The 21721-nt window shown below is 40.2% G+C and overlaps 2 protein-coding genes across 2 annotated transcripts in view; one reads left to right on the top strand and one right to left on the bottom strand.

Annotated features, from left to right (window-relative positions):
- The window catches only part of LOC111159024 (zinc finger protein with KRAB and SCAN domains 7-like), a 123847-nt gene that overhangs the window by 27382 nt on the left and 74744 nt on the right, over nt 1–21721 (top strand). The gene's annotated exons all lie outside the window — the stretch shown is intronic.
- On the bottom strand, nt 4410–5345 carry LOC111159025 (peroxiredoxin-6). The gene has a single exon (XM_022521382.1). The coding sequence runs from the start codon at nt 5263–5265 to the stop codon at nt 4591–4593; it is 675 nt and encodes a 224-aa protein (XP_022377090.1). The 5' UTR covers nt 5266–5345; the 3' UTR covers nt 4410–4590.

Here is a 21721-nt window from a genome sequence, read left to right as displayed (position 1 = left end):
CCCTGCTTGTGTTCCCTCTCTCGCTGTGTCTCTCTGTCAAATAAATAAATACAATATTAAAAAAAAAAAAGAAAAGAAAAAAAATAAAATTTATTCAGTTGAATTTTGTTCCTTTAAAGCTTATTAAATTATTGTATTATTTTAGTGTTCTCTGCACCCAGTGTGTGGCTCAAACTCATGACCCCAAGATCAAGAGTCATATGCTCTTCCAACTGAGCCAGCCAGGCACCCAAAATTTTGTTAACACTTTTGGCAATGGGAATGGGATCCGAAGAATACTACTCATGGCCATGTGGAAAATAGAAAACAGAAGCTTTTGTGCCTGCTGAATCCTTATACTTCTCCATCTTTTTTGCTACTTCTGAAGGCCAGGGGTTATTTTCTCCCAGATATGAGTTCTGTTTCTCTTGTGTTGGAGCTCTCTACTCTTAATGACTTTTCAGTCTGGGGTTAACGGTCTGGTCTAGACTGACAGGACTCTCCAACAGTGCACTGGTCCTTAGCCCTTGGTTAGTCTATAGTACCATTTATTTGGATACTGTGGGTATCCAGTTTTATTTCCTTTGCTGTTGTTGGTTTCAGCTATTGTGTAAATAAGGCAAAGAAATAATAGGTCTATTGTTAATGGGAATCTTGAAAGCCAAAACTGAAAAACTGGTGGGCACAGGTTGAGTACTTAGTGCACTGGGCACCTAAATGTGAGACTCCTGTGCTGGATAAATTGGTCACTGAATGGTTTAGATTAATACTAGGTGATAAGCCAACCTCAAGAAAATGTCTGTTTTACAAGACACCACCAAAAATCACCAGCCCATTAGGTATTAATTTGGCTCCAAAGATCCAAGGCTTAACTAAAGAACTGGATCCTCAAATTTTGTAGAGTTGAGTGCTCCACCTTCCAGCACACCTGCTTATTTTGCTGCAGTCCTGTAAGCTATAGATTTCTGCAAAAAGCAAAATCTTTTTTTTTTAAGATTTTATTTATTTATTTGACAGAGAGAGATCACAAGTAGACGGAGAGGCAGGCAGAGAGAGAGAGAGAGGGGGGGGGGAAGCAGGCTCCCTGCTGAGCAGAGAGCCCGATGCGGGACTCGATCCCGGGACCCCGAGATCATGACCTGAGCCAAAGGCAGCGGCTTAACCCACTGAGCCACCCAGGCGCCCCTGCAAAAAGCAAAATCTTATTAAAGACACCTAGAATTGTAATAGCCATTATGGAGAACATTCCAGTTAGGTTATCCATTTAAGAAGTGCACTTGAAAGCAAGGATTCCCAAAACAAACAAATAAAATGGAGTACCTATTTTATAAACATATAATGTATTATTAGCCCCAGGGGTACAGGTCTGTGAATCGCCAGGTTTACACACTTCACAGCACTCACCACAGCACATACCTTCCCCAATGTCCATAACCCCACCACCCTCTCCCTACCTGCCTCCCCCCGGCAACCCTCAGTTTGTTTTGTGAGATTAAGTGTCTCTTATGGTTTGTCTCCCTCCCGATCCCGATTTCATTTATTCTTTTCCTAACCCCCAAACCCCCACGTTGCATCTCCACTTCCTCATATCAGGGAGATCATATGATAGTTGTCTTTCTCCGATTGACTTATTTTGCTAAGCATAATACCCTCTAGTTGCATCCACGTCGTCGCAAATGGCAAGATTTCATTTCTTTTGATGACTGCATAGTATTCCGTTGTATATATACACCACATCTTCTTTATCCATTCATCTGTTGATGGACATCTAGGTTCTTCCCATAGTTTGGCAATTGTGGACTTTGCTGCTATAAACATTCGGGTGCACGTGCCCCTTCGGATCACTACATTTGTATCTTTAAGGTAAATACCCAGTAGTGTGATTGCTGGCTCGTAGGGTAGCTCTATTTTCAACTTTTTGAGGAACCTCCATGCTGTTTTCCAGAGTGGCTGCACCAGCTTGCATTCCCACCAACAGTGTAGGAGGGTTCTTCCCCTTTCTCCGCATCCTCGCCAGCATCTGTCATTTCCTGACTTGTTAATTTTAGGCATTCTGACCGGTGTGAGGTGGTATCTCACTGTGGTTTTGATTTGTATTTCCCTGATGCCGAGTGATGTGGAGCACTTTTTCATGTGTCTGTTGGCCATCTGGATGTCTTCTTTGCAGAAATGTCTGTTCATGTCCTCTGCCCATTTCTTGATTGGATTATTTGTTCTTTGGGTGTTGAGTTTGATAAGTTCTTTAAAGATTTTGGATACGAGCCCTTTATCTGATATGTCGTTTGCAAATATCTTCTCCCATTCTGTCAGTTGCCTTTTGGTTTTGTAAACTGTTTCCTTTGCTGTGCAAAAGCTTTTGATCTTGATGAAGTCCCAATAGTTCATTTTTGCTCTTGCTTCCCTTGCCTTTGGCGATGTTCCTAGGACGAAGTTTTGCTGCGGCCGAGGTCAAAGAGGTTGCTGCCTGTGTTCTCCTCAAGGATTTTGATGGATTCCTGTCTCACATTGATGTCCTTCATCCATTTTGAGTCTATTTTTGTGAGTGGTGTAAGGAAATGGTCCAGTTTCATTTTTCTGCATGTGGCTGTCCAATTTTCCCAACACCATTTGTTGAAGAGACTGTCTTTTTCCCATTGGACATTCTTTCCTGCTCTGTTGAAGATTAGTTTGACCATAGAGTTGAGAGTCTATTTCTGGGCTCCCTCTTCTGTTCCATTGATCTATGTGTCTGTTTTTGTGCCAGTACCATACTGTCTTGATGATGACAGCTTTGTAATAGAGCTTGAAGTCTAGAATCGTGATGCCACCAACTTTGGCTTTCTTTTTCAATATTCCTCTGGCTATTCGAGGTCTTTTCTGGTTCCATATAAATTTTAGGATGATTTGTTCCATTTCTTTGAAAAAAAAATGGTTGGTATTTTGATAGGGATTGCATTAAATGTGTAGATTGCTTTAGGTAGCATAGACATTTTCACAATATTTGTTCTTCCAATCCATGAGCATGGAACAATTTCCCATTTCTTTGTGTCTTCCTCAATTTCTTTCATGAGTACTTTATAGTTTTCTGAGCATAGATTCTATGCCTCTTTGGTTAGGTTTATTCCTAGGTATCTTATGGTTTTGGGTGCAATTGTAAATGGGATTGACTCCTTGATTTCTCTTTCTTCTGTCTTGTTGTTGGTGTAAGGAAATGCAAATGATTTCTGTGCATTGATTTTATATCTTGACACTTCACTGAATTCCTGTACAAATTCTAGCAGATTTGGAGTGGAGTCTTTTGGGTTTTCCACATCTAGTATCATATCATCTGCAAAGAGTGATAGTTTGACTTCTTCTTTGCCAATTTGGATGCCTTTAATTTCTTTTTGTTGTCTGATTGCTGAGGCTAGGACTTCTAGTACTATGTTGAATAGCAGTGGTGATAATGGACATCCCTGCTGTGTTCCTGACCTTAGCGGAAAAGCTCTCAGTTTTTCTTCATTGAGAATGATATTCATGGTGAGTTTTTCCTAGATGGCTTTGATGATACTGAGGTATGTACCCTCAATCCCTACACTTTGAAGAGTTTTGATCAGGAAAGGATGCTGTACTATGACAAATGCTTTTGCAGCATCTATTGAGAGATGCTTTTTCAGCATCTATGGTTCTCATTCTTTCTTTTGTTAATGTATTGTATCACACTGATTGATTTGCGGATGTTGAGCCAAACTTCCAGCCCTGGAATAAATCCCACTTGGTCGTGGTGAATATTCCTTTTAATGTACTGTTGGATCCTATTGGCAAGTATTTTGGTGAGAATTTTCACATCTGTGTTCACCAAGGATATTGGTCTATAATTCTCTTTTTTGATGGGATCCTTGTCTGGTTTGGGGATCAAGGTAATGCTCGCCTCATAAAATGAGTTTGGAAGTTTTCCTTCCATTTCTATTTTTTGGAACAGTTTCAGGAGAATAGGAATTAATTCTTCATTAAATGTTTGGTAGAATTCCCCTGGGAAGCTGTCTGGCCCTGGGCTCTTGTTTGTTGGGAGATTTTTGATGACTGCTTCAATCTCCTTACTGGTTATGGGTCTGTTCAGGTTTTCTATTTCTTCCTGGTTCAGTTGTGGTAGTTTATATGTCTCTAGGAATGCATTCATTTCTTCCAGATTGTCAGATTTGCTGGCGTATAGTTGCTCATAATATGTTCTTATAATTGTTTGTATTTCCTTGGTGTTGGTTGTGACCTCTCCTCGTTCGTTCATGATTTTATTTATTTGGGTCCTTTCTCATTTCTTTTTGATAAATCTGGCCAGGGATTTATCAATCTTCTTAATTCTTTCAAGGAACCAGCTCCTAGTTTCGTTGATTTGTTCTGTTGTGGTTTTATTTGTTGTAGTTGTTGTTTTTGTTGTTTTTTGTTTTATTTATTTATTTATTTATTTATTTATTTTTTAGTGCCATTTTCATTTAATAAGCCAGTAGTAGAGCAACCTAAAGACCTTGGCTGTGATCACACCAGGATGTTTTTATGAAGAGTTGTAGGAGAACATGATTGGCAGCCGGCATCATCTGGCTCACTAAGCTAAGCCAACAGCTCCAGCACCAGCTCCCCGGAGACCTCGGCTGGAGACTACGGCTGGGGCGTGTAGCGGAGGTACTTCTTGCCCGAGGGGAGCTCTTTGGTGAAGACTCCTTTAGGGAAGATTTTTTTGGCTTCATCTTCAGGGATGGTTGGAAGAACCATCACGCTGTCTCCGTCCTTCCAATCAACCGGGGTGGCAACCCTCTTTTCCGCCGTTAGCTGGAGAGAGGTAATTACTCTGAGAATCTCATCAAAGTTCCTGCCGGTTGTTGCTGGGTAGAGGATGGACAGCTTCAGTTTCTTGTCAGGACCAAAAATAAACACCACACGTGCTGTCACAGGCATGCCCTTTTCGTCCTTCTCCGCCGGGTCCAGCATGCCTAACAGGATGGCAAGGTCCCGATTCTTATCATCAATGATGGGGAAAGGTAATGTTTCTGTGGGCTCCTGACCATTGTAAGCATTGATATCCTTGCTCCAGGCAAGATGGTCTTCAACACTGTCTACTGAAAGGGCTATCATCTTAACGTTCTTCTTGGCAAATTCTGGTGCCAGCTTTGCAGCTCTGCCAAGCTCCGTGGTACACACGGGGGTAAAATCCCGAGGGTGGGAGAAGAGAATGCCCCATGAGTCTCCCAGATAGTCATGGAAACGGATGCGGCCGATGGTAGTATTGGCCTCGAAGTTGGGAGCCTCGTCCCCGAGAAGGAGACCTCCGGGCATGGCGGCAGCGGTGACGCGGGAAGACGAGGACGAGCAGCAACGACAGCCACCCGCTTGCCGGCTCTGGCCGTGTAGCTGTCGGCCGCAGAGTTTATTTATTTATTTATTTATTTGGTTTCTATTTCATTGATTGCTGCTCTGATTTTTTTTTTTTTTTTTTTTTTTTTTGCTGCTCTGATCTTTATTATTTCTTTTCTCCTGCTGGGTTTAGGCTTTATTTGTTGTTCTTTCTCCAGCTCCTTTAGGTGTAGGGTTAGGTTGTGTATTTGAGACCTTTCTTGTTTCTTGAGAAAGGCTTGTATCACTACATATTTTCCTCTCAGGACTGCCTTTGCTGTGTCCCACAGATTTTGAACCATTTTGTTTTCATTGTCATTTGTTTCCATGAATTTTTTCAATTCTTCTTTAATCTCCTGGTTGACCCATTCATTCTTTAGAAGGATGCTCTTTAGCCTCCATGTGTTTGAGTTCTTTCCAAATTTCCTCTTGTGATTGAGTTCTAGCTTTAGAGCATTGTGGTCTGAAAATATGCAGGGAATGAGCCCAATCTGTTGATACTGGTTGAGACCTGATTTGTGACCCAGGATGTGATCTATTCTGGAGAATGTTCCGTGTGCACTAGAGAAGAATGTGTATTCTGTTGCTTTGGGATGGAATGTTCTGTATATATCTGTGATGTCCATCTGGTCCAGTGTGTCATTTAAGGCCTTTATTTCCTTGTTGATCTTTTGCTTGGATGATCTGTCCATTTCAGTGAGGGGAGTGTTAAAGTCTCTTACTATTATTGTATTCTTGTCAAAGTGTTTCTTTGATTTTTTTATTAATTGGTTTATATAGTTGGCTGCTCCCATGTTAGGGGCATAGATACTTAAAAGTGTTAGATCTTCTTGTTGGACAGACCCTTTGAGTATGATATAGTGCCCTTCCTCATCTCTTGTAGTCTTTGGCTTAAAGTCTAATTGATCTGATATAAGGATTGCCACCCCAGCTTTCTTTTGATGTCCATTAGCATGGTAAATTCTTTTCCACCCCCTCACTTTAAATCTGGAGGTGTCTTTGGGTCTTAAATGAGTTTTTTTGTGGACAGCATGTTGATGGGCTTTTGTTTTTTATCCATTCTGATACCCTGTGTCTTTTGATTGGGGGCATTTAGCCCATTTACATTCAGGGTAACTATTGAGAGATATGAATTTAGTGCCATTGTATTGCCTGTAAGGTGACTATTATGTATATTGTCTCTGTTCCTTTCTGGTCTACTTTTAGGCTCTCTCTTTGCTTAGAGGACCCCTTTCAATATTTCCTGTAGGGCTGGTTTGGTGTTTTCAAATTCTTTAGTTTTTGTTTGTCCTGGAAGATTCTTAATCTCTCCTTCTATTTTCTATGATAGCCTAGCTGGATATAGTATTCTTGGCTGCATGTTTTTCTCATTTAGTGGTCTGAATATATCATGCCAGTTCTTTCTGGCTGGCCTACCAGGTCTCTGTGGATAAGTCTGCTGCCAATCTAATATTTTTACCATTGTATGTTACAGACTTCTTGTCCCGGGCTGCTTTCAGGATTTTCTCTTTGTCACTAAGACTTGTAAATTTTATTATTAGATGACGGGGTGCGGACCTATTCTTATTGATTTTGAGGGGGGTTCTCTGAACCCCCTGGATTTTGATGCTTGTTCCCTTTGCCATATCAGGGTAATTCTCTACAATTATTCTCTCCAATATACCTTCTGCTCCCCTCTCTCTTTCTTCTTCTTCTGGAATCCCAATTATTCTAATGTTGTTTTGTCTTATGGTATCACTTATCTCTCGAATTTTCCCCTCATGGTCCAGTAGTTGTTCGTCTCTCTTTTGCTCAGCTTCTTTATTCTCTGTCGTTTGGTCTACTATATCACTAATTCTCTCTTCTGCCTCATTTATCCTAGCAGTAAGAACCTCCATTTTTGATTGCACCTCATTAATAGCTTTCTTGATTTCAACTTGATTAGATTTTAGTTCTATTTCCCCAGAAAGGGCTTTTATTTCTCCAGACAGGGTTTCTCTAATATCTTCCATGCCTTTTTTGAGCCCAGCTAGCACCTTGAGAATCATCATTCTGAACTCTAGATCTGACATATTACCAATGTCCATATTGATTAGGTCCCTAACCTTCAGTACTGCCTCTTGTTCTTTTTTTTTTTTTTTTTTTTTTTATTGTGGTGAGTTTTTCCGCCTTGTATTTTATCCAGAGAAAAATATACGAAGGAGCGAATAAAATACTAAAAGGGTGCCAAAGACCCCTGGAAAATGTGCTTTAACCAAATCAGAAAAGACCCCAAATCGTGGAGGGAAGGGAAGGGGTAAAAACAAGTTCAGAAGAAAAAAATTTAAAAAAGAAAAAAATTAAAGAAAAAATATAATAAAGAAAAAAATATATATTAGACTGGTGAATAGAACAGGGTCACCGACTTAATTTTGGGAGTATTTTGGTCTCTTAGAAGACCTCCCCAAATTTTAAAGAATGAAAAATATATATAAGGGTAAACACAATGAAGGGATGGAATATGACTATAAAGATGAGAAAGATTTTTTTAATTTCTAAAAAAGGAGTTGATAAGATAAGTTTGTCGGGAGAATAAAGAAAAAGAAAGTGGAGAGAATTTGCTCAGGCTGGAGACTAGAACAAAGCCCTGTGCTAGATTTAGGGTATATTTTGATCTATTAGAGGCTGTATCCCAAATTTTTTTAGAAGAAAAAATCCTATGTGTACACAAAAAATAAAGTTAGATACAATGAAGGATAAAAGATGACTATAATAATGAAGGTTCAAAAAAGTTCTTTTTTCATGAAAGGTATTGTTAAGATAACCTAGTTTAAAAACATTAAAAGAGGAAAGGGTGAAAGTTAAAAACATTTTAGCAGAGGAGAAAATAAAATAAAAAAATTAATTAACTTTGCAAGACTAAAGAATCATGGGGAGAAATCCATAAATTCCATGCTTTGCTTTCTCCTCCTCTGGAATTCCACTGTTCTCCTTGGTAAGTGAACTTGGTCTTGGCTGGATTTCTTGCTGGTCTTCTGGGGGAGGGGCCCGTTGCAGTGATTCTCAAGTGTCTTTGCCCAAGGTGAAATTGCACTGCCCATACTGCCCAGGATAAGTAATCCTCTTGGGTTCGTTTTCGGGAACTTTTGTTCCCTGAATGCTTCTGTAGAGTTCCGGAGGACGGGAATGAAAATGGCAGCCTCCCAATCACCAGCCCAGAGGAGCTGAGAGCTCGGGGCCCTACTCCTCAGTGCACCCTCGGAGAAAAGCACTCAATCACTCCAGCCTCCCTGGCCTCTGGCTGCGATCCGAGCTCACCCAGCCTGTGACCAAGCATCTCTGTCTCTGGCACACAGCCCCACCTGGAGTCTCCAAACCCCACAGATCCCTGCACTCTTCTGGGAGCGGGGTGCGGGGGGGGGTCTCCCTGGATCTTGTGGGGTCCCTGATCAAAGAACAGTGGTCTGACTGTGCCACGGATCACAACTTAAGGTAACCCCAAGTGGAGAGCTCACTCCTCGGCTCCGTCTCTGTAGCCGGCTTCCCCGCTTTAATACCTGCAAGCTCTGCGACACTCTGACACCCCCGATCCTTCTGTGACCCCACAGGACCTGAGACCACGCTGTCCCTGCGTGAGCTTCACCCCAGCTTAGCCTCTGGAGCGATGTCCCTCAGTGGAGCAGATATTTAAAAGTTCTGATTTTGTGCTCCATTGCTCCACCGCTTTCCAGGAGCCAGCCCCTCCCCCCGCAGTCTATCTTCCCATTGCTTTAGATTCACTTCTCCGCCGTTCCTACCTTTCAGAAAGTGGTCGATTTTCTGTTTCTAGAATTGCTGCTCTTCTTCTATTCGATCTCCTGTTGGATTTGTAGGTGTTCGTTTGAATGGTTCGATAAGCTCTCTAGCTGATCTCCTGCTACCTGATGTCATCTCAGCCTGCTACTTCTCCACCATCTTGACTCCTCCCTCAAGGAGTCACTTTCTTTCTTTCTTTCTTTTAAAGATTTTATTTATTTGACAGAGATCACAAGTAGGCAGAGAGGCAGGCGGGGGGGGGGGGGGGGCAGGCTCCCTGCTGAGCAGAGAGCCTGATGTGGGGCTCAATCCCAGGACCCTGGGATCATGACCTGAGCTGAAGGCAGAGGCTTTAACCCACTGAGCCACCCAGGCACCCCAAGGAGTCACTTTCTTAAACCAATTGGCTGGGTCAGTGATCTCATGTAGCTGAGACTCAGCTTTCCCTAGAAGCATTCATCCAAGTGCAACAGGTGGTGTTGGCCACAGCACAAACACCTCCTTGTTCAGCTAAAAGATAATGAAGGACTATCCTAGCATCAGGAACAACTTTCACCAGAGGGTTGAGGGACTTTTGTTGGGCAGTTACTGCTTTAACAGTAGATTCTGCAATATCTTTGAGAGTTAAATAGAAGTTCATGATCGTAGCCTCATTTGCACTTGCTCCCAGCCACAGAGTGAGGATCTGCCAAAAGAAGCAAGTTCTGAATCTTGAATGGGTCTTCTGGCAATTCCCATTTGTTTCAATAAGGCAAGTTGAGGGGAACTGGCCAGCGAGATGTCTCAGTTTGATTGTGGGCAGTTAGGGGTACAATTAGATAACCCAAAAGGCACTGTCTGATTAAGTGCCAGCCATCTAGGCATTCATAAGCCCAAGAAATATGTTTTTCCTCACAACCACCACAGAAAATAAGAATCCCTTGCTAGGGGACACTCTTCCTGTGAGAGTGTGATTATTAATGGATTTAGTCACTGGGTTTTTCACTTGCCCAGTTAAGCCTTGGATCGGTTATGCTTTCACTGCACTGGGAAGGTAATTTCCTGTTCTAAAATAAAAAGTAGTTCTAAATAGTTTGCTGAGGTGAGTGCATGTGGAGAAATTTACAGTTCTAGGCCAGGGGCAGTTTTTGTTTAGAAAATCATAAGAACGTGGTGGTGAGACTGTACTGATGTTTTAATTTTTGAAAAAGATTTTATTTATTTATTTGCGAGGAGAGAGAGAGAGAGAGAGTGAGTACAAGCCAGGGGAGGGGCAGAGCTAGAGGGAGAAGCAGGCTGCCCACTGCGCAGGGAGCCCAACTCAGAACTCCATCCCTGGATTCTGAGATCATATCTGAGCCTAAGGCAGATGCTTAACTGTCTGAGCCACCTGGGAGCCCCTGGAGTGTATTGATGTTTTTAAAGGTATTCATGTCTCTCTGAGTCTGTACAGCAATGACAGAAGGAAGGTTAAAACAAAGGCTCTGGATGTTCTGGTCATAAAATTCGGACTCCATAGGTGATTTCAGTTGTAGTTCATGGTTTTATTGGGAATGGAAGAAAAATTGGTCACAGGGAGGACAAGGCGGTCTCTGGCATCATGGACAGAGGGGAGAGTTTTGATGATATATACAGCAGTCTGAATGGTTATTCCCTTTAGCAATGGCTTGGGAGATAGGGATGATGGCATTATCTTTCCAAGCCAATGCCGAGTGAAAGAAGGAGTAAAGGAAAGAGTTTTATGTTTGAGGTTAGTGGAAGTATGACGTATTGTTTTGGTAACTTAAATGGAGCTGTCTACCACATGAAGTCATCTGCATCCTGACCAACTCGGTTTTAAGACTGCCCACGCAAGAGGAGGACCGTGTGTCAGGAAGAGCCTTTTCAGCTGGGAAATGTGTACCCACGGTTTAATGCCTTCTACTTTTGCAGCAGGGTGAGCTATCAGGAATACCTGGTAATATCCATTCCAATGGGGTTCAAGGGTGGTGTTCTTCTGGTGGCATTTCTAAAATACCAAGTCATGAACAACAAGATTTTTTGCACTGGGATCTGGAAGACATTCTTTAACCTCCTGATGGTAGGTTTTAGCATAAGACACTAAAGACTTATAGTACAAACAAGGGAGCAATAGAAGGTTGTATACCAAATGATATTGGTCTATTAGCGACAATCTCACAAAGAGGGTACCGCAAATAGTCAGTAAGGCCGAAGGCAATACCTCAGGTCAAGGGAGTCCAGTAGTTTCCATGGGTTTAAAGCTTTTGAGTTTGAGGATTCCATTAGTTCTTCAACCTTGCCTGATGATTGAGGGTGATAGAAACAGTGACAGTTCCAAGAAAGTTGCAATTTTATTTAAAGCCAAACCCACACAGTGAAGTGGGTACCTCAGTCAATAGATATTGTGGCACATGAATTCCAAGTAGAAAATATGTTTCCTAATAGTTTCTTTGCCACTGTGAGGGTGTCAGCCTCTTGGCAAAGAAAGACTTCAATTCATCCAGAAAATAAATAAATAAATAAACACACACACACACACACACACACACACACACACACACACACATATATATACATAGCAAGAATATATCGATAACCCATCCTGGGTAGCATTCAAATGAAGTCGAAGTGCTTAAGTGGTCCTGAGTGAGAAGGTTTGAAGACTCAGAAACAAAAATAATTTTTCCAAGTTATGAACCTGACAGGTCAGACTTGGGTGATTAACAGTTTTTGCAATTTTTTAGAAGTCTCTCCACCAATATTTATTTTTAATTTGAGTCATCTTATCTATACCATGGTGGTTGAATGAATGTAAGAACAAGAAGATGGCATTTGCCAAAGAGTCAGTATAGAAGCCAAAAGGTAGGCTCCCCAAATGTGCCACTTTTATGTATTTGATTACTTTCAAAAAAGGTTACTTAGGAAACAATCAGTTAAAGGGCTCACAGACCTTCTCTCCCTCCTGAAAGCAGGAAACAAATCTCCATATGAAAAATAGCCTCCCTATACTAAGAAGTAAGAAAGACACCCTTATCGCCAAAGATACAAACTTTAGAGTTGAGAAAGCTGTAAAAAATAAGCCTTGTTACTTTTTTTAAAAATTTTTTAAAATTTATTTTCAGCGTAACAGTATTTATTGTTTTTGCACCATACCCAGTGCTCCATGCAATCCGTGCCCTCTCCAATACCCACCACCTGGTAGCCTTGTTACTTTTTCACTAATCTACTACCTCAGCCCAAATTCTGCTTAGAATTACTTAGTAATTAAAGCTTCCAAATATCCATTTTCCTCCTCATATATATTAATCACAAATTTATCATCTTTTTGTCTAAAATGTATAAAAACTTCTTGCCTTGGTCATTTCTTTAGGTCTCAATTTCATTAGTGGACTTCCATGCGCATATAATAAATCTTTGTGTTTTTTTCTTCTGTTAAAGTTTCTCATGTAAATTTAATTCTTAATCCAGCTGGAAGACCTTGAGAGTAGAGGAAAAATTCTCCCTCTCTTACACCAGGAAGAACCAAGTAGCCATCTTGGGTCTCCTAGGACCCCCACTATTCATTGAATCTACAAACATTGTTTGCCTATTGTGATTTCTCTGATTCAGGAGTAGATTGTTGCCATGTCACAAGACCCTCAAGATGACCAAAGGCTAAGTCTGTCAACAAAAGGTCATTTTGGGATGTTTGGGTGGCTCAGTCTGTTAAGTGTCTGCCTTTGGGTCAGGTCATGATCCCAGAGTCCTGGGGTCAAGTCCTGTGATGGACTTCTTGCTCAGCGGGGAGCCTGCTTCTCCCTCTGCCTGTATCTTCCCCTGCTTGTGAGCTCTCTCTCTCTCTCTCTCTATCTCTCTGACAAATAAATACATAAAATCTTTTAAAAAATAAAAATAAATTTTTAAAAAGGGTCATCTTTTTTTTTTTTTCCAGAAGCAAGAATGGACTTCATACACATGTGCTGAAAACTTCATAGTTTCTGTTGCTGTTGCATGAAAGTCATTTGAGACATTTCCCTGATACTTATTTTCAGTCCTCTTGATGTAAACCTCAATTATGATGACAGCCAGCAATTTCAGAATGTAAGAGAATAACAAAAAGGAATCATTTACTTACTGTTTCTTCATTTTTCACTGGAGTCCCAGTGGATGTGAAAAAATTCTTTGTAACATCCTAAAATCATGGATGACCCCAAAGGCATAAGAGCTGTCACTATAAATATTAATAATTTGTTTTTCTGATGACTGACATGCTCTGGTAAAAGCAAAAAGCTCTGCTTATTGGTCTGATTTAGCTTGTGGTAGGTTTCCCCTCTGGAGTAGTTCATATTGCATAGTAACAGAATAGCAAGTTTAGAAATTCCCTTTTTCATTTTCACAGGATAACCAATCAACAAAGAAAATTAGATCAGAATTAGTCAAAAGAGTGTGTCACAAATCCAGACATAGTATAATGAAATGGCACATTATTACCTCTCAGTCATGGGGTTTGCTTTCATCAGGCAAGGGCAGGATTAAGAATGTTACAACGTTTAAGATGCAGTTTAACAGGGAAAGCAGAATGATCTCTCTCATAGGAGGTTGGTCCACTTGCAGAGAAATGATGAGTCAATTCAGAATTAAGAAGACTTAGGACAGCATGTGGAGTTTGCAAATAAATGTCATCCCCCAGGGTTAAATCCACTGAAATGTTTACTAACTTTGCAGCTGCAGTAAAACCTTAAGACGGTTGAGATAGGCATGAATAACTGAATCAAACTGTATGCTATACTAGGTAATAGATCTATTCTTATCAGCATCCTCTTGTGTGAGCATTCCTACGCCTTGATTTCTCTCTCCTGCACAGTAAGGTGAAAGACTTTGAAGACTTAGGTAGCTCTAGGACAGGCAGTTCTTGTAGTGCTTATTTTTAAATCTTATAATGGCTTGCTCGTGTTTATCTGCCCAAGGATGGGGTTCAGGGCACTGTATTTTCATTTATTTATTTATTTATTTACTTATTACTTATTTGTTTATTTATTATTTTGGATATTTAAACTTTATTTCATTTTTTCAGTGTTCCAAGATTCATTGCTTATGCATCACACCCAATGCCACTGGCATTTTTCAAAGTGCTGGAACAAACAATCCTAAATTTGTATGGAACCAGCAGAGACCCCAAATTGCTAAGGAAATGTTGAAAAAGAAAAACAAAACTGGTGGCATCACGTTGCCTGAGTTCAAACTATATTACAAAGCTGTGATCAACAAGACAGCATGGTACTGGCATAAAAACAGACACATAGACCAGTGGAACAGAGTAGAGAGACCAGATATGGACCTACAACTCTTTGTCAAATAACAATAATCTTTGACAAATAATCTTTGACAAAGCAGGAAAAAATATCCAGTGGAAAAAAGACAGTCTCTTCAATAAATGGTGCTGGGAAAATTGGACAGCTATCTACAGAAGAATAAAACTTGACCATTCTTTTACCCCATACACAAAGATAAACTAAAAATGGATGAAAGGCCTCAACATGAGGCAGGAATCCATCAAAATCTTGGAGAAGAACATAGGCAGTAACATCTTTGACATCAGCCACAGAAACTTCTTTCAAGACATGTCTCCAAAGGCAAAGGAAACAAAAGCAAAAATGAACTTTTGGACTTCATCAAGATAAAAGCTTCTGCCCAGCAAAGGAAACAGTCAACGAAACAAAGAGGTAACCCATGGAATGAGAGAAGATATTCGCAAATGACACTACAGACAAAGGGCTGATATCCAGGGGAACTGCATTTTCAAGAAGTTCATACAGTGTGGAAGTTGACAGAGAAAAGTCAGGAATCCAGAGTCTATAATGTCTAGACAGGGGTAGAAATCCACAAAGCTATTGCTAATGGTGGGCCTAGAGAATTCCTGAATAATCTTAAAAATCATTTTTGGAGATAATTGAATTTCTACAGCACTTAAATTATGACTCCGGTAAACAATCTGTCCAAAAATAGTTGTAATTTCTCTTTAGAGCTGTCATGTCCTCTCTCAGCTAACTGTTTGCTGCAGATAACTGGAAACTTGTATGGTTGTTTCTTTGGTAATTGAACATAGCAGGAGGTGGTCTACCTACCACAGAAAAGTTGATTTCCTAGGCAACTGGAAGAGATTTAAATCTTGGTGGAGCACTTGAGAGAAATAAGAAGGGGCCTCAGTGAATACCTGAGGCATGACTGTTCAGGTATATTTCTGATTATTCTCAATAAAGGCAAACAAGTATTGGCTGTTGAGGTCTACAGGAATGCTGAAGAGGGTAGAACATAGGTTTACATTGGTGAATCATTTTAAGTCTGGGAGAACTTGTGGCAAAAAGGTGTTAAGGTTTGGAACAACTGGGAAATGGGAACTGGAAAAATTTTTTTTTTCTAAATAAGCTCTACACTTGACATGTGGCTTAAACTCGTGGCCATGAGATCAAGAGTTGTATGCTCTACCAATTGAGCTAGTTAGGCGCCCTGGGAATAACTGTCGGGTTAATAGCTCTCAAGTCTTCAACAAATATTCACCTCTACCCACAAGGTTTATGGACTGGCAAAATTGGTATGTTACAGGGACTGGTGCAGGGAATGATTAGCCCATGGGCAATTAGGTCTTCCACTATTAGTGTGAGGTGTCGTGTGGCCTCAGATTTTAACAGATATGAATATGTTTAGTTATGTCTATCTGAATTTTTACACGTTCTGGATTTTTTATTCTCTCAATGTCAGAATTAGAGGTAGTTCACAGATATTTGGGTATCTCAATTAAATTAGGGATCCTATGCTGGAAATTCTCCTCCTTATCAAGGAGAGATTGTAAGGAATACTAAAGCCTCAGGTTTAGTTGGCAGGTAATGTCTATATTAGGGGCAAAGGAGATCTCTACCTTATAGATTGTTGGGAGCTGTACCACATAGCAAAAACAAATGATTTTAGTGAAAGTGAAGTTCCCAGTCATTTATACTAGTTGAGATAAAGCTATCTCTGAAGAAGATATTTGCAAATGTCTTATCAGATAAAGGACTAGTATCCGAAGTCCATAAAGAACTTGTCAAACTCAACACCCAAAAAACAAATAATCTTGTCAAGAAATAGACAGACGATATGAGCAGACACTCCTCCAAAGAAGACATACAAATAGCCAACAGGCACATGAAAACGTGTTCAACATCACCTGGCATCAAGGAAATACAAAACAAAACCACAATGAGATGCCATCCCACACTAGTCAGAATGGCTTAAATTCACAATGCAGGAAACAACAGATGTTGGCATGGGTGTGGATAAAGGGGAACACTCTCACACTGCTAATGGGGATGCAAACTAGTATACCCACTCTGGAAAACAGTATGGAGGGTCCTGAAGCAGTTAAAAATAGAGTGACCCTATGGCCCAGCAATTGCACTACTAGTTATTTATCCTCCCAAAGAAGACATACGAATGGCTAACAGACACATGAAAAATATTCATCATCATTAGCCATCAGGGAAGTTCAAATCAAAACCACATTGAGACATGAACTTATACCTGTTAGAATGGAAAAAATTGACAAGGCAAGACAACAAATGTTGGAGAAGTTGTGGAAAAAGAGGAACCCCCCCTTTTTAAAAATATATTTTTATTTATTCATATATTTTTTAAAATTTCTTTTCAGTGTACCAGAATTCATTATTTATGTACCACACCCAGTGTTCTATGCAATACATGCCCTCCATAATACCCACCACCAGTCTCCCCCAACCTCCCACCTCCTGCCCCTTCAAAACCCTCAGATTGTTTGTCAGAGTCCATAGTCTCTCATGGTTCATCTCCCCCTCCAATTTCCCCCAACTCCCTTCTCTCCATCTCCCCATGTCCTCCATGTTATTTCTTATGCTCCACAAATAAGTGAAACCATATGATAATTGACTTTCTATGCTTGACTTATTTCACTCAGCATAATCTCTTCCAGTCCCGTCCATGTTGCTACAAAAGTTGTGTATTCATCCTTTCTGATGAAGTATATATGGCATATATATGTATATATATATATTTTTTCTGATGATAGCATATATGGACCACATCTTCCTTATCCATTCATCTGTTGAAGGGCATCTTGGTTCTTTCCAGAGTTTGGCAACTGTGGCCATTGCTGCTATGAACATTGGGGGTACAGATGGCCCTTCTTTTCACTACATCTGCATATTTGGGGTAAATACCCAGTAGTGCAATTAAACTCTATTTTTTAATTTCTTAAGGAATCTCCACACTGTTTTCCAAAGTGGCTGCACCAACTTGCATTCCTACCAACAGTGTAAGAGGGTTCCCCTTTCTCCACATCCTCTCCAACACATGTTATTTACTGTCTTCTTAATTTTGGTCATTCTAACTGGTGTGAGGTGATATCTCAGTGTGGTTTTGATTTGAATCTCCCTGATGGCTAGTGATGATGAACATTTCTTCACGTGCCTATTAGACATTTGTATGTCTTCATTGGAGAAGTGTCTGTTCATGTCTTCTGCCCATTTTTTGACATGATTATCTGTTTTGTGTGTGTTGAGTTTGAGGAATTCTTTATCGATCTTAGATATCAGCCTTTTGTCTGTACTCTCATTTGCGAATATCTTCTCCCATTCCGTGTGTTGCAAGAGGAATCGTTTTATACTGTTGAATGTTACACTGTTGCACTGGGAATGTAAATTGGTGTAGCCATTTTAGAGAATAGTGTGGAGGGTCTGCAAAAAGTTAAAAATAGAGCTACCCTATGACCGAGCAATTGCACTACTAAGTCTTTACCCAAAGATACAAATGTAGTGAAAAGAAGAGTCATATGCACCCCAATGTTCATAGCAGGAATGTCCACAATAGCCAAACTGTGGAAAGAGCCAAGATGCCCTTCAACAGATGAATGGGTAAAGAAGATATGGTTCCTGGGGCGCCTGGGTGGCTCAGTGGGTTAAAGCCTCTGCCTTCAGCTCAGGTCATGATCCCAGGGTCCTGGGATCAAGTCCTGCATTGGGGTCTCTGCTTAGCAGGGAGCCTGCTTCCCTCTCTCTCTCTGCCTGCCTCTCTGCCTACTTGTGATCTTTATGTCAAATAAATAAATAAAATCTTTAAAAAATTTTTTAAAAAAGAAGATATGGTTCATATACACAATGGAATATCACTCAGCCATCAGAAAGGATGAATACCCACACTTTGCATCAACGTGGTTGGGACTGGAGGAGATTATGCTAAGTCAAATAAGTCAAACAGAGAAAGTCAATCATCATATAGTTTCATTTATTTGTGGAACATAAGGAATAGAATGTAGGACATTAGGAGAAGGGAAAAATGAGGGGGGAGAAATCAGAGTGGGAGATTAACCATGAGAGAGTATGGACTCCAGGAAGCAAACTGAGGGTTTTAGAAAGGAGGTGGGTGAGCTTGGTGATGGATATTAAGGAGGGCACAGATTGCATGGAACACTGATTGTTACACACAATGAATCATGGAACACTACATCAAAAACTAATGATGTATTGTATGGTGACTAACATAACAATTAAAAAAGGGATGAATTTGATACAGCAAAAAAGAAAAAAAAAAGAAAAAAAAAAGCAAAGGATAAAAACACAGTGGTACTGAAGGGGCACCTACACCTCAATATTTATAGCAGTAGTGTCCACATAGCCAAAATATGGAAAGAGTCCAGATGCCCATCAACAGATGAATTGATAAAGGAGTGTGGTATATATCTACAATGGAATAATACTCAGCCATCAAAAATTAAAAAAAGAGGGGCATCTGGGTGGCTCAGTGGGTTAGGCCTCTGCCTTCGACTCAGGTCATGATCTCAGGGTCCTGGGATTGAGCCCCACATCAGGCTCTCTTATCAGCAGGGAGCCTGTTTCCCTGTCTTTCTCTGTCTGCCTCTCTGCCTACTTGCGATCTCTCTCTGTCAAACAAATAAATAAAATCTTTAAAAAATTTAAAAAATAAAAAATAGAAAAAAGAAATCTTATGATATGTAATGACATGGTTGGAACTAGAAGATATTATGCTAAGCAAAATAAGTCAATCAGAGAAAGACAAATACCATATGGTTTCACTCATATGCAGAATTTAAGAAACAAAACAGAGGATCATAGGGGAAAGGAGGAAAAAATAAAATAAGAAAAAAATCAGAGAAGGAGACAAACCATAAGAGACTCTTAACTATAGGAAACAAATTGAGGGTTGCTGAAGGTGAGGTGGGTGGGTGGATGGTAACTGGGTGATGGGCATTGGGGAGGGACTTGATGAATGAGCACTGGGTGTTATTTGCAACTGATGAATCATTGAACTCTACCTCTGAAACTAATGATACACAGCATGTTAATTAATTGAGTTTAAATAAAAAATTAAAAAAACCAAAATCTCAAAAAAGAAAAAAAACTCTACCTAAATTTAATTAGACACCCCACTATGGAGATTTCTTTTCCTCAGAGGGATTTCTTGCCCTATGAAAGTTAGGGCTTCAAGTAGAATGTAGGTCTGGTATCTACCAGAATTTGGCAAGGTTTTCTGTTGATTTTTATTTTAGTTGCCCCTTGGCTGATTATGAAAATAACTAGCAGAAGTTTATTGGAGAATCCCTAAGAGAATCCCTCAGAATCCCCCAGATTCTGAGAATCCCTCAGTCCTGTCACCCTTGGGTGAGGCCCATACAGGGGCCCTTCTTTGAGGACAGATATGGGAGCATTTGAGTTGGTTTTGAAGGATTTTCACATAAACTTTGGGGACGATTTTTCCCAGTGTCCCAATTGATCATAAATGAGACACCAATGTCTGGGTGTTTTGATGAAGGACCCCTAAAAGAAGACAATGAGGGTGGCCCAGGAATTGGGTTAGGTTTCTGGCCTTAAAGCTATTATAACTGTATGGGCACTAACTTGGCAGACTTTTGTTTACAGCTTCTTCCAAGATCCTTTCAAAGTGCTCGGCTATGGTCACAAGTTCAGTCAGACCTGTGACTTCCCATCCTATTTTCTGCCTCGTAACCAATCCACTAATCTCAGGAGGTAAGCCATTTACCAAAAAAAGGCAGCTAGAGGAGGTTGGGTAGCTTCATCTATTACACAGAAACCAGAATGCTATAGGAAGCTTCAGAACAGCTTCAAAGTCTGCCACAGATTCAGCTTTCTTTTGCTTGCAAGTTTGAGTAATACACCATTCAATGTAGGCAGGGAAGATCCTAAGAATAGCTTTTAAATTATCTGCTTCTATTTTGCAAGCTTTTTCTAGTCCATAATTACATTGTAGATTGAGAACCTTGAGTATCATTTTTGGGGTAATGAAATTCTGCTTCTTGCCTCCATTTTTGGGCTTCACTATGTGCAAAAGCTGGGCCCAGGATCGTAGACCCTAATGAGGACTCTAAATTATTCAGGAAAGTTTTAGAGATCCTGCCTGGGTTTAGGAAATTCATTGTGGCCTTTAGTTCAGTCTTTGACCAAGGAGGGAAGACACCTGAAGAGGTGATCTTACTTTAAAAGACAGTGTTTAGTAGTCTCTTCAAAGTGGAATAGCAATTCAGATAGATTGTGAGTGCTCAGGTGCAAGGCACCTCAGTCTTATAGTTTTTGGTTTCAGGTACATCTTGTACCTTTAACTTTTCATTAGTCTTTTGCAGTGAAGGTATTTTTGCATCTTGAAGCTGTTTGGAGGCTTCTACATGCCAATTAAAATAGATACTCCATCAATCCCATTTACAATTGCACCCAAAACCATAAGATACCTAGGAATAAACCTAACCAAAGAGGCATAGAATCTATGCTCAGAAAACTATAAAGTACTCATGAAAGAAATTGAGGAAGACACAAAGAAATGGGAAATTGTTCCATGCTCATGGATTGGAAGAACAAATATTGTGAAAATGTCTATGCTACCTAAAGCAATCTACACATTTAATGCAATCCCTATCAAAATACCAACCATTTTTTTTTCAAAGAAATGGAACAAATCATCCTAAAATTTATATGGAACCAGAAAAGACCTCGAATAGCCAGAGGAATATTGAAAAAGAAAGCCAAAGTTGGTGGCATCACGATTCTAGACTTCAAGCTCTATTACAAAGCTGTCATCATCAAGACAGTATGGTACTGGCACAAAAACAGACACATAGATCAATGGAACAGAAGAGGGAGCCCAGAAATAGACTCTCAACTCTATGGTCAAACTAATCTTCAACAGAGCAGGAAAGAATGTCCAATGGGAAAAAGACAGTCTCTTCAACAAATGGTGTTGGGAAAATTGGACAGCCACATGCAGAAAAATGAAACTGGACCATTTCCTTACACCACTCACAAAAATAGACTCAAAATGGATGAAGGACATCAATGTGAGACAGGAATCCATCAAAATCCTTGAGGAGAACACAGGCAGCAACCTCTTTGACCTCGGCCGCAGCAAAACTTCGTCCTAGGAACATCGCCAAAGGCAAGGGAAGCAAGAGCAAAAATGAACTATTGGGACTTCATCAAGATCAAAAGCTTTTGCACAGCAAAGGAAACAGTTTACAAAACCAAAAGGCAACTGACAGAATGGGAGAAGATATTTGCAAACGACATATCAGATAAAGGGCTCGTATCCAAAATCTTTAAAGAACTTATCAAACTCAACACCCAAAGAACAAATAATCCAATCAAGAAATGGGCAG

This window comes from Enhydra lutris, unplaced genomic scaffold (genome assembly GCF_002288905.1).
Source record: "Enhydra lutris kenyoni isolate GAN:26980312 unplaced genomic scaffold, ASM228890v2 scaffoldscaffold66, whole genome shotgun sequence".
NCBI lineage: Eukaryota > Metazoa > Chordata > Mammalia > Carnivora > Mustelidae > Enhydra > Enhydra lutris.
This window is presented reverse-complemented; position numbering and strand designations above follow the sequence as displayed.